This window comes from Nerophis lumbriciformis, linkage group LG03, assembly GCF_033978685.3.
Source record: "Nerophis lumbriciformis linkage group LG03, RoL_Nlum_v2.1, whole genome shotgun sequence".
In the NCBI taxonomy this organism is placed as follows: Eukaryota; Metazoa; Chordata; class Actinopteri; order Syngnathiformes; family Syngnathidae; genus Nerophis; species Nerophis lumbriciformis.
The window spans coordinates 30,235,243-30,248,603 of record NC_084550.2 but is presented as its reverse complement, the minus strand read 5'-3'; the positions used below and the strand labels follow the sequence as shown (position 1 = coordinate 30,248,603).

General features: G+C 46.0%; 1 protein-coding gene across 4 annotated transcripts in view; it reads left to right on the top strand.

The window, feature by feature from the left end:
* Positions 1-13,361, top strand: part of LOC133582738 (uncharacterized) — a 214,199-nt gene that overhangs the window by 194,368 nt on the left and 6,470 nt on the right. The window contains exon 5 of one of the 4 annotated variants that reach the window (XM_061936812.1): positions 10,699-10,871. In XM_061936812.1, the coding sequence (XP_061792796.1) occupies positions 10,699-10,871 (173 nt within the window). Of the gene's footprint in view, positions 1-10,698; positions 12,361-13,361 lie in introns of those variants that run through there. The other 3 variants (XM_072912830.1, XM_072912829.1, XM_061936771.2) reach the window with 3 other exon arrangements.

Sequence of the window (13,361 nt, the reverse complement as noted above, 5' to 3'; positions counted from 1 at the left end):
TACATTTTGGCCAAAGGAGGCACATTTCAATTTCTTACTCACACTTGTTATTACATATGTTGGCCAGAGGGGGTGAATAGGGAATTCCTTCTTTAGTCCTTCTTTAGCTGCCGTCTTGTTTTATCATATATTGCTGCCTTTCCACCTGTCAATGTTAATATTTTATGCACATTAAATCAACAAAAAATCCTGACTTTGGAGCAATGTTCACATACTCTAGTATTAGATGCAATGTTATTGGGACCATGATTTATGTCATCACTTGTTCACACCTCCTCATATGGAAGATACTTTTCCTTCTTCATGTCTCAAGAACACACACACACACACGCACACACACACACACACACACACACACACACACACACACACACACACACATATGTATGTGTGACCTTCTTGACAACTTTTGAAAAAGGACCAGCATTTTTAAATATATAAAGATTTATATTTACAACATTAATAACATATACATACTATGCAAATATAAAAAAGGTAAGCTTTTAGTAAATTTGTTTTGGATTTCAATCTTCATTATTTACTTCAAGTTATTACGATCTCTCTCTCTCTCTCTCTTTCTCTCTCCCTCTCTCTCTCTCTATCTATCTATCTATCTATCTACCTATATGCCTACCTACCTATCTATATACATTGTTTTGATTCATTTCAATATCTTAGGTACACTTGTTATTACATATGTTGACCAGATGTCGAGATATTTGCTGGGAGTCCATATTGGTTCTCCATCAGCGTCCCACTTTTGTTAATAAATAAGTCTAATCAGCTATTGAATATTTTCCCATGATTTTGTAGAATGGTGGAAGTAATGAAACTGGTGTGTAGTTAGTAAACTGGTGTATGTCTCCATTCTTATAAATTGGTACGACTTTTGCAATTTTCATTTTGTCAGGGAATTTGTTGGTTAGAAATGATACGTTGCTGATATATGTCAGAGGTTCTGAAATGGTCACATACGACCGCCAGACAATTCTGGCTGTGGATAGATCGGGCCGTTTTGGACTGAAAGATGCGTGTATGTTGGACCTCCTCGCTAGCATGGGAATACTTCGCCGGCTACATCCAGCGGCCTTTGAAGCAGCGGAGTCAAGTACCAGCGGGGACCGTCAACGGAAGACACGTAGGCGGTGTGATCGGAAGCAGAAGCGGGGATGCCGAGCGGGGCTAACAACAAAGCTAAAGGCTAATCCCCACAGAACGCCGCTTCCTTCCTGTCACAGTTCAATTAAAAAGTAGAACAGAGGAACCCAAGGATGCAGATGGAATGTGAGTAAATAGTTCTTTACTAAACCAAAAAGCACTCACAACAAAAATCCAAAAATAGAATGTAACAAAAAGCGACGGTGTGAAAAAGAGCATCGTGACAAAAAGAACAAAAGCTAATATACAAAGCTAACTAAACTTGGGTCGGAGTTGCAAGACGTGCAAACTAACGTAGTACATACCAAGCTGGATGGCACTGGAAATAGACAAGAAGGTAAGAAGCATAAATACAAGGAGCATAGGAATCTTCATACAAGAGGAGTGGAATTGCCGAGTGCCATCCAGCTGAAGAGGTGCTGCTTAAATAGTGTGAGGCTGATTGGACACAGCTGTGCACGTCTCACAACTCCGCCCACAGGAAAACACAGGAACTCTGGGAAGAAGACAAACAATAAGAACCAGGTCTGCTGCACCAACAAAGGCATACTGAACACAAACCACAAGATGGCAGCAGGCGGTGACAGTATTCCCCCCCTAATCAACGGACGCCACCTGGCGGACCTTCTGGCTTACCGGGAAATCTATGATAGAAATCAGAAATGAGTGATTTATCAATAATAAGGGAACGTGAAATCCAAGAACGATCCTCTGGCGGGTAACCCTTCCAGTCGATCAGAAATTGCACCCCCCTGCCCCGCTTCCTGGTGTCCAAAATGGTGTTGACAGTATAGGCTGGATGACCCTCCACCTGCTGAGGAGCTGGGGGAGACACTGGTGGAGGGCTAAGGTCGCTCGACTCAACGGGCTTTAGGCGGGAGACATGGTAGACCGGATAAGACTTAAAAGACTTGAGTACCTTGAGTCGAGCTGTGACGGGAGTGATCATCTGCTTCACCTCGTATGGTCCGATGAACCTAGGTGCCAGTTTCTTAGACTCTCCTGGCAGTGTAATGTCTTTAGATGATAACCAAACCTTCTGGCCGGGTTTGTAGTCGGGAGCTGGTCTGCGATGGCGATTTGCCATGATCTGGTTCCGACTGGCCGTGCGAGACAAGGCGGCACAGGTATCACGCCACACACGGTGCACACGGCGCAGGAAGGTAGTCACGGAGGGAACTGTGGACTCGACCTCTTGAGAGGAGAAGATGGGAGGTTGGAAACCATGCACCACATGAAAAGGAGACAGGCCAGTAGATGAACAGATGAGGGTGTTACGGGCATACTCCACCCATGGGAGATAGGTGGACCACAGTGATGGATGCTGGTGACAAACACATCTCAGAGCCGCCCCTAAGTCCTGGTTGGCTCTTTCCGACTGTCCATTAGATTGTGGGTGGTACCCTGATGACATGTTGACAGTGGCCCCTAACAAGTTACAGAAGGATCTCCATGTAGCGGATGAAAACTGAGGACCTCTGTCTGACACCACATCCATGGGGATCCCGTGAAGTCGAACCACATGGGTGACCAGAAGCTTGGCGGTCTCCAGGGAAGAGGGAAGTCTGCGAAGGGGGACAAAGTGTGTGAATTTAGAGAATCTGTCTACTATAGTGAAGATGACAGAAAATCCCCTGGAGATGGGTAGACCTGTGACAAAGTCCAGAGCGATGTGCGACCATGGACGGGAGGGGATGGGAAGGGGCTGCAGCAACCCCGCAGGAGCTTGATGGGAAGCCTTGCTCCTGGCGCAAACAGGGCATGCAGCCACAAACTTCTTAGTGTCAGTGTGAATGGTAGGCCACCAGAACCGCTGTGTGAGCAGGAACTCCATGCGTCTGGCACCTGGATGGCAGGCAATCTTGGAGGTGTGAGCCCACGACAAGACCTCTGCACGTAGAGTTCTTGGCACAAAAAGGCGGCCAGGAGGACATCCAGCAGGTGATGGGGAGTCCTTGATAGCCTCTGACACACGTCTCTCTACCTCCCACTGTACTGCGCCAAGGATCCGGGACTGAGGAAGGATAGTCTCTGGGAGAGTGTCTTCTGTAGGAGGAGAGAACATCCTAGACAGGGCATCAGGCCTTCCATTGAGTGAGCCAGGGCGAAAAGTGATACAGAAGTCAAACCTTGTGAGGAAGAGGGACCACCGGGCCTGGCGGGGATTGAGACGCTGGGCAGAGCGGAGGTAGGCTAGGTTCCGATGATCCGTGTAAATGATGAAGGGGTGTTTGGCACCCTCCCGCCAGTGCCTCCATTCTTGAAGGGCGAGGATCACTGCCAGAAGCTCTCGGTTCCCGATATCATAGTTCCTCTCCGCAGGGGAAAGGCGTTTGGAGAAGAAGGCGCAGGGGTGCAATTTCTGATCGGAACTGGAATGCTGGGACAAAACAGCCCCTACCCCGGTGTCCGATGCGTCCACCTCGACAAAAAAGGGGAGATCAGAATTAGCGTGGACTAACACAGGAGCGGAGGTAAAAAGGCATTTAAGGCGTCGAAAAGCGTGGTCAGCCTCCGAAGACCACACAAAAGGAACCTTAGCGGACGTTAATTTATTTAACGGTTGAGCTACTTTACTGAAGCCCCTAATAAAACGCCGGTAAAAATTAGCAAACCCCAACCTCTGCAGCAGCTTCCTGGAGGACGGTGTTGGCCAGTCTGCAACCGCTTGGACCTTAGCCGGGTCTGGCTTAACCTGCCCCCTCTCAACAATCAATCCCAAAAACGACACTGTGGGCGAATGAAAAGTGCACTTTTGGGGCTTGACAAATAAACGGTTCTCCAAAAGTCTCTGTAAGACCAAACGGACATGCTGATGGTGTAATTCAATGGAGCGTGAAAAAATAAGTATGTCATCCAAGTAGACTACCACAAAACGGCCTATCATGTCACGGAGTATATCATTAATTAAACATTGAAAAACACCAGGAGCATTTGTGAGGCCGAATGGCATGACGCAATATTCGAAGTGGCCAAGCGGTGTGTTAAAAGCAGTCTTCCATTCATCACCTTCACGAATGCGCACGAGGTGATACGCATTACGTAGGTCCAATTTCGTAAATACTACCGCCCCATGCAGGGGAGCAAATGAAGATTCTAGCAGTGGAAGAGGGTATTTATTCTTAATAGTAATCTTGTTTAGGGCTCGGTAGTCTATACACGGTCGCAACCCACCATCCTTCTTCTTAACAAAGAAAAACCCTGCCGCTACCGGAGCGGAAGAGGGACGAATGTGTCCGGCGGTGAGAGATGAGGAGATGTATTCCTCCATTGCCTGCTGTTCGGGGCGCAAAATATTATACAGCCGCGAAGAAGGTAGTGGAGACCCTGGAAGGAGGTCAATGGCGGTGGGGGGGTAGCGACATAGCCTGGTCTTTACAAAAAACATCACTAAGGGAGTGATATTCGTCAGGAATCAGTGAAAGATCAGGGGGCAAATAGAATGACAGGTTTAGTGGGAGAAGAAGCGGAACGCAAACAGTGACTATGACAGAAAATACTCCAATTAGTAATCTTAGGTGTGGTCCAGTCTATACTGGGACTGTGTCGTCGCAACCATGGAAGTCCAAGAATTACGGGTGCTGAACGAGAAGGCATTATCAGAAAATTAATCTCCTCACGGTGATTACCAGAAGTAAGGAGGGATGTGGCATGTGTTTGATGAGTAATATTAGCCAGGTGGCGCCCGTCAAGTGAGCTAACATTCTTAATACGTTCAATACACACAGAAGGAATATTTAAAGACTCCACAAGCCCACTGTCAATAATGTTCTCATCAGCCCCTGAGTCAATTAGTGCCTTAATAGGGCAAGAACCCCCCACCCATGACAGAGTACCTTCCACTTGAAGTCTTCCCACCGTAGAAGATGCAGACGTTGCCACAGGAGCAGGCGGCGAAGGTGGCAAACTCCCCCGTGGAAGATCTCCGGTGGAAGTGGAACGGCCCCCCTTGGGGCGCGCAGGACAGCGAACAACGACGTGGTCTGCAGCTCCGCAGTACAGACATAGCTGCAACCTCAGCCGACGACTCCTCTCTGCTGATGACAGGCGGCTGCCACCCAGCTGCATAGGTATGGCCCCCTCTGGCCCCTCCTCCGGAGCACTGCAGTCAGAAAGCGGAAGCGACCACACCAGAGGCTTGGACGTAGATTGTGTGAAGCTGGTAGGTGACTGCCCTCTGGTGGATGGAGGACCCCTCCCCTTCTGGGCGTGTTGCTCTCGTAGGCGGTTGTCCAATCGGATCGAGAGCGAGATGAGCTCCTGGAGGGTCTGGGTCTCATCTCGGACAGCCAGCTCGTCTTGGATACGGGGGCTAAGACTAGCCAAAAATATTCCCCGTAATGCTCTCTCCCCCCAGCCACTCTCCGCTGCCAGGATCCGGAAGGAGACTGAATAGTCTGCCACAGAGGAGGACCCCTGGCGTGTAGCGAGGAGGCGGCCTCCTGCCTCTCGTTCCCTCACTGGGTGATCGAAGACGCTGCGCAGCTCAGCAGAAAACAGGGGTAGGCTGGAACGAAGTTCGGGTTTGCTCTCACACACCTCCATAGCCCAGCGTGCTGCTCTTCCAGCCAGTAAACTGAGTACATATGCCACACGGGCGGAGTCTGTCGTATATGTGTGAGGCTGCTGTGCAAAAACTAAAGAGCATTGATATAAAAAAAGTCTGCATTGTCCAAAGTCCCCCTCATACCTGGGCGGATGTGGTATGCTGGCCCCTGTGTAGCCTCTGAGCCTGGGAGCGGGGGAGGGACCAACAAGCGTGTATGCATCTCCTGCACAAGCGTTGTCAGGTTCAACAAAGTCTGTTCATGATCACTTATTCGTTGACCATGGGCCATGAGGGCCCGCTGGATCTGATTCTCATCTGCGGGTTCCATAATTGACTCGGCAATTCTGTCACAGTTCAATTAAAAAGTAGAACAGAGGAACCCAAGGATGCAGATGGAATGTGAGTAAATAGTTCTTTACTAAACCAAAAAGCACTCACAACAATAATCCAAAAATAGAATGTAACAAAAAGCGACGGTGCGAAAAAGAGCACCGTGACAAAAAGAACAAAAGCTAATATACAAAGCTAACTAAACTTGGGTCGGAGTTGCAAGACGTGCAAACTAACATAGTACATACCAAGCTGGATGGCACTGGAAATAGCCAAGAAGGTAAGAAGCATAAATACAAGGAGCATAGGAATCTTCATACAAGAGGAGTGGAATTGCCGAGTGCCATCCAGCTGAAGAGGTGCTGCTTAAATAGTGTGAGGCTGATTGGACACAGCTGTGCACGTCTCACAACTCCGCCCACAGGAAAACACAGGAACTCTGGGAAGAAGACAAACAATAAGAACCAGGTCTGCTGCACCAACAAAGGCATACTGAACACAAACCACAAGATGGCAGCAGGCGGTGACACTTCCATCCTGCTTTCAAACGTCCGCTCCGTGGAGAACAAACTGGACTACCTGAAGCTGGATTTAAATGCAAGACGTGAGATGAGAGACTGCTGCGCCATATTTCTAACAGAAACGTGGCTGAAACCAACCGTTCTGGACGAGGCAGTTAGCATTGAGGGGCTAACTATGTTTCGGTCGGACAGGAGCGGAACTCTCACTGGTAAATCCCGAGGCGGTGGTGTTTGCATATACGTCAATAACAACTGGTGCAATAATGGGAAAATAGTATCACGTCACTGCTCTCCTGATGTTGAACTATTAACTATAAAATGCAGGCCATTTTATTTACCCAGGGAAACCACAGACTGGGACATGTTCAAAGCAGCCGCCACCGAAAATCACCACACGTGTGGAGGAGTATGCAGAGTCTGTGTCCGCATACATTCAGAAGTACATGGAGGATGTCAGTGTGATCAAGAACATCCCCACCCGGGCCAACGAGAAACCCTAGATGAACAGTGAGGTACGTGCAATGCTGAAGGCTCGGAACAAGGCTTTCAAGTCTGGCGACATGGTGGCATTAAATTCAGCCAGAGCTAACCTGAACCTTGCCATTAAGGTTGCAAAGCGTGCTCACAGTCAGAAAGTGCAGGACTTCTTCGAGAACCCTACAAACACTAGACGAATGTGGCAGGGCATACATGTCATCACGGACTTTAAAGCTGCCCCCTGTCCCTGTGACAACAGTATCAGCTTCCTAGATGACCTTAACAACTACTTTGCAAGGTTTGAGGAACTTAACACCACTCCGGCGAGAAAATCTATCCCTCGCCCTGATGAGCTCAACCTGGATATAGCGGATGTCCGGAAAACCCTGAGGAAAGTGAACCCCCGGAAAGCACCGGGACCTGATGACATTCCGGGCAAGGTGCTTAAGGGATGTGCAGACCAGTTGGCTGGGGTTCTCACAGACATCTTCAACATCTCGCTGACCCAGGCTGTGGCACCATCATGTTTTAAGACGGCCACAATCATTCCAGTGCCAAAAAAATCCATAATCTCCTCCCTCAATGATTACCGCCCCGTTGCACTCACCACCATCATAATGAAGTGTTTGGAGAGGCTGGTAAAGGAATATATTGTCTCCAGACTTCCCCCCACATTTGACCCATACCAGTTTGCTTATCGCCCTAACCGCTCCACAGAGGACGCCATCTCCTCTGCACTCCACCTGAGCTTAGAACATCTGGAAGGAAAGGACACACACGTGCAGATGTTGTTCCTGGACTTCAGCTCAGCATTCAACACCATCATCCCGCAGCACTTGGTGAGCAAACTGGTCCCCCTTGGATTCAGTACCCCTCTTTGCAACTGGCTGCTTGACTTCCTCACAGACAGACCTCAATCTGTGAGAGTGGGCAACAACACTTTCAGTGCCATCTCCCTGACCACCGGCTCCCCCCAGGGCTGCGTCCTGAGTCCGCTGCTGTTCACGTTGATGATTCATGACTGCTGCGCCAGGTCCACTACTAACCACATTGTGAAGAATGCAGACGACACGACAGTAGTGGGCCTCATCCGTGACAACAACGACATGGACTACAGGGAGGAGGTGAAACATCTGGTTGACTGGTGCAGAACCAACAACCTGGTCCTGAATATCAACAAGACCAAGGAGATCATCGTTGACTTCAGGAAGCACCAGTCCAGCCGCGCTCCACTCTACATCAACGGCACAGCGGTGGAGATAGTAAGCAGCACCAAGTTCCTGGGGGTGCAGATAACTGACAATATAACTTGGTCTCTACACACAGGAGCTCTTGTAAAAAGAGCTCAGCAGCGCATGCACTTTTTGCGTCGGATGAAAAGAGCACAGCTCCCTCCCCCCATTCTCACCACATTCTACAGAGGCACTATAGAGAGCCTGCTGACCAACAGCATCTCTGTCTGGACTGGAGCCTGCAATGCCTCAGACTGGAAGTCTCTCCAGAGAGTGGTGAGGACGGCGGAAAAAGATCATCAGGACTCCTCTTCCTCCTATCCAGGAGATGGCAAAAAGTCGCTGCCTGACCAGGGCTCAGAAAATCTGCAAAGACTCCTCCCACCCCCACCAAGGACTGTTTTCACTGCTGGACTCTAGAAAGAGGTTCCGCAGCCTCCGAAGCAGAACCTCCAGGTTCTGTAACAGCTTCTTCCCTCAGGCCGTAAGACTCTTGAACGCATCATAATTAAATTATCCCCTCAACTCCCCCCAAAATGGATTAACTCGCTGGAATAAAAAAGACAATATAACATACATCCATAAACGTGGACGCATGTGAAAAAGTGCAATATATTTATCTGTACAGTAATCTATTTATTTATTCATATATATATATATATATATATTTATTTTATATATATATTATATATATTATTTATATATATTTATTTATTTATATATGTGTAATGCAGGTGCCAAATTCATACCTTTTTGAATTTGACTGGTATGCTCTTGCTTTCTAGTTACTCTTTGAGCGCTGTGCGTGCTTCCTGGTCACGTGACCTCCGCAGTCCAATTGGCTGGGCTTATAAGCCCGTAGCAGGAAGTGGCCAGCAGACAAACCGATTGTATGCTCGAGAGCCGACTACCAGCGCCGGAGTTTTTTTTCTTTCTCTCATTAAGCTGTTGGCCAGGCTTCTTTTTTTTTTTTATGGCGAGCTAAAGAAAGGAGCATCTAGTCCAAGGAGTGTTCTTGGAAGATTCCAGCCAGGAACCCCACCACCTGTTCGGTTTGGGCGGGTAGGAGGCTCTCGAGCCGACCCTTTACATTTTTTTTCCATCTTTAACCTGCAGTATATATACTGCCATCCTTTTTTTTTCTAAGAACTCTAAGTCTGAACTGAGATTTATTCAGATCCAGAAACATTAATTAATGAAATTAGAATTGTATGTATGTATATAGTCACTGTTTTCCTGATTTATTTTATGTTGAATGGCCATTCAACTTATTGTGTGTATATATCTGCTGTCCCTCACAATTTGTCTAATACACGGTGTCAAGCAAACTACAGTTTAGGCTCTGCCTTCTCTCTCCAAGTCGAAACCCTAGTCTTCTGTTACGAGCCCATAAAACCCTGTATATACAGTATTGCATTGATTTGTGACACGTATAGGTTACATATGCACCTTATTGCTTTTTTATCCTGCACTACCATGAGCTTATGTAACGAAATTTTGTTTTTATCTGTGCTGTAAAGTTCAAATTTGAATGACAATAAAAAGGAAGTCTAAGTCTAAATCTAAATGTCTTCTATAACCTTTTGTATCGCTACCATATCTATTCCATGACAGTCGGTTGAGGTCTTGGATTTACAATGTTTTACAATTTTGATAATTTCTTCTTTTGTCACGTTCTTAAGAAACATGGAATTGGGATTTCTGTCTATGAGGTCGCTCAAGTCCTCAACTGACCCATCATCTGCATTTGGAAATCTTTGTTCCACATTTTTTCCGATATTAACAAAGTAATCATTAAAACGTTCAACTATTTGGTTCATATTGTCATTATTTGTATTTCCATGTAGAAAGTACTGGGGGTAATCTTTCTTAGCAGCATTTTTAATGATGCTATTTAGGATGCCCCATGTTGCTCTCATGTTGTTTCTGTTCTTCTTTAATAATTGTCTGTAGTATTCCTTCTTACATGTTCCTAGTATACCAATTAGTTTGTTTTCATATTTCTTATACTTATTTTCTGCCTCTCTAGATGTCTGTGTTATTAATATTCCATATAATGCATATTTTTTGTGACAAGCATTTTTCAGTCCTTTTGTCATCCATGGTTGGTTGTTTTTCTTTTGCTTCTTACGAGTTCTTTCCATGGACAACATAAACATTGATATTATACATGTGGGCCAATATATATATTTATAAAAATGCTGTTAAATGTAGCTTTGATGTGACAAGCTACTTTTGCAGTGTAGCTTGTAGTGTAGCGTGCTACAATTCTCTGAGGATAGCTTAGCTACATTTAATTGAGAGTAACTTGTAGCTTAGCTTACTACATTGTCCAGGTAGCTTGCCCATCACTGTCTATTTGGCCTAGCTCACATGTCAATAGTTTGAATACTGCAAACTTCAATACAGTAACACCTCATTTGTTCTGCAGACGTCCAGCGGGTGTCAGCGGGGAGTCATGAAGAGGAGTGGCACACCAGTGTGGGACAGAAGGAGCTACAAGCCCCCTCCCACATTAAAGAGGAGCAGCTTCATGATGAAGATGAAGCTCAGTCCTTACAGCTTCATCACAGTCAAAGTGAGGAGAACAGAGGGGCGGAGCTTGTAAGTCAACACATCACAGAAGCTGATGGAGAGCATTGTGAAGATATAAAGTCAGAATCAGACAGCATCTTTGCTCCACTGTCAGACATGGACCACATGATGTCACACTCTTCTGATCACAGTGACCACATCCAAAAACCTTTGGAGAGTAAAAATGACTCTAAAGGTGATACGAGACATCACACTAACAACAAACACTTTGACTGCTCTGAATGTGGGAAATCATTTAGACAGAAGAATGATTTTACAAGACACATGCGATTACACACTGGAAAGAAACCTTTCACTTGCTCCGTTTGTAAGAAGAGTTTCTCCAGAAAGCGTAACATGACCACACACATGAGAACACACACTGGAGAGAAACCTTTTACTTGCTCTGTTTGTAAGAAGAGTTTCTCCACAAAACCTAACATGACCACACACGTGAGAACACACACTGGAGAGAAACCTTTTACTTGCTCTGTTTGTAAGAAGAGTTTCTCCACAAAGGGTGACATGACCAGACACATGAGGAGGACACACACTGGAAAGAAACCTTTTGCTTGCTCAGCTTGTGCTAAAAGATTCAACACCAAGTATGAAATTATATTACACATGAGAACACACACAGGTGAGAAACCTTTTACTTGCTCTGTTTGCAAGAAGAGTTTCTCCAGAAAGGAACGCATGACCACACACATGAGAACACACACTGGAGAGAAACCTTTTGCTTGCTCAGCTTGTGCTAAAAGATTCAACACCAAGTATGAAATTATATCACACATGAGAACACACACAGGTGAGAAAACTTTTACTTGCTCTGTTTGTAAGAAGAGTTTCTCCAGAAAGGAACGCATGACCACATACATGAGAACACACACTGGAGAGAAACCTTTTACTTGCTCTGTTTGTAAGAAAAGTTTCTCCAGAAAGGAACGCATGACCACACACATGAGAACACACACCGGAGAGAAACCTTTTGCTTGCTCAGCTTGTGCTAAAAGATTCAACACCAAGTATGACATGATATTACACATGAGAACACACACAGGTGAGAAAACTTTTACTTGCTCTGTTTGTAAGAAGAGTTTCTCCAGAAAGGAACGCATGACCACACATATGAGAACACACACTGGAGAGAAACCTTTGCTTGCTCAGCTTGTGTTAAAAGATTCAATACTAAGAATGACATGATATTGCACATGAGAGCCCACACAGGTGAGAAACCTTTTTCTTGCTCTGTTTTAGTAAGATTTAGTAGAGAACATCGACGATAAAGTTCACAACTTTTGGTCACTGATAAAAAAGCCTTGCCTGTACCGGAAGTAGCAGACGAGTAGCGTGACGTCACAGGTTGTGGAGCTCCTCACATCCGCACATTGTTTACAATCATGGCCACCAGCAGCGAGAGCGATTTGGACTGAGAAAGCGACGATTTCCCCATTAATTTGAGCGAGGATGAAATATTCGTGGATGAGGAAAGTGAGAGTGAAGGACTAGAGGGCAGTGGGAGCGATTCAGATAGGGAAGATGCTGTGAGAGGCGGGTGGGACCTGATATTCAGCTAGGAATAGCAGTAAATAAACACAAGGCATATATATACTCTATTAGCCACAACACAACCAGGCTTATATTTAATATGCCACAAATTAATCCCGCATAACAAACACCTCCCCCCTCCCGTCCATATAACCCGCCAATACAACTCAAACACCTGCACAACACACTCAATCCCACAGCCCAAAGTACCGTTCACCTCCCCAAAGTTCATACAGCACATATATTTCCCCAAAGTTACGTACGTGACATGCACATAGCGGCACGCACGTACGGGCAAGCGATCAAATGTTTGGAAGTGTACTCACGGTACCGCGTCTGCGTATCCAACTCAAAGTCCTCCTGGTAAGAGTCTCTGTTGTCCCAGTTCTCCACAGGCCAATGGTAAAGATTGACTGTCATCTTTCGGGAATGTAAACAATGAAACACCAGCTGTGTTTGTGTTGCTGCAGCCGCCCGCAATACACTGCTTCCCACCTACAGCTTTCTTCTTTGCTGTCTCCATTGTTCATTGAACAAATTGCAAAAGATTCACCAACACAGACGTTCAGAATACTGTGGAATTTTGCGATGAAAACAGACGACTTAATAGCTGGCCACCATGCTGTCCCAAAATGTCCTCGACAATCCATGATGTCATGCGCTGACGTCATCATACCGAGACGTTTTCAGCAGGATATTTCGCGCAAATTTAAAAATTGTACTTTAGTAAGCTAGCCCAGCCTTATTGGCATGTGTTGCCATGTTAAGATTTCATCATTGATATATAAACTATCAGACTGCGTGGTCGCTAGTAGTGGCTTTCAGTAGACCTTTAAGTTTGGACAGCAAGTGTGACTGATTTGTGTCATGTAATTCTTGATAGTGATCAATGATGGTTTGAACAGTAGAGGATGGAAGTAGCAATTTCACTTGTAGTTTCATATAAAACGTTTGAGAAATTGACCTTCATCT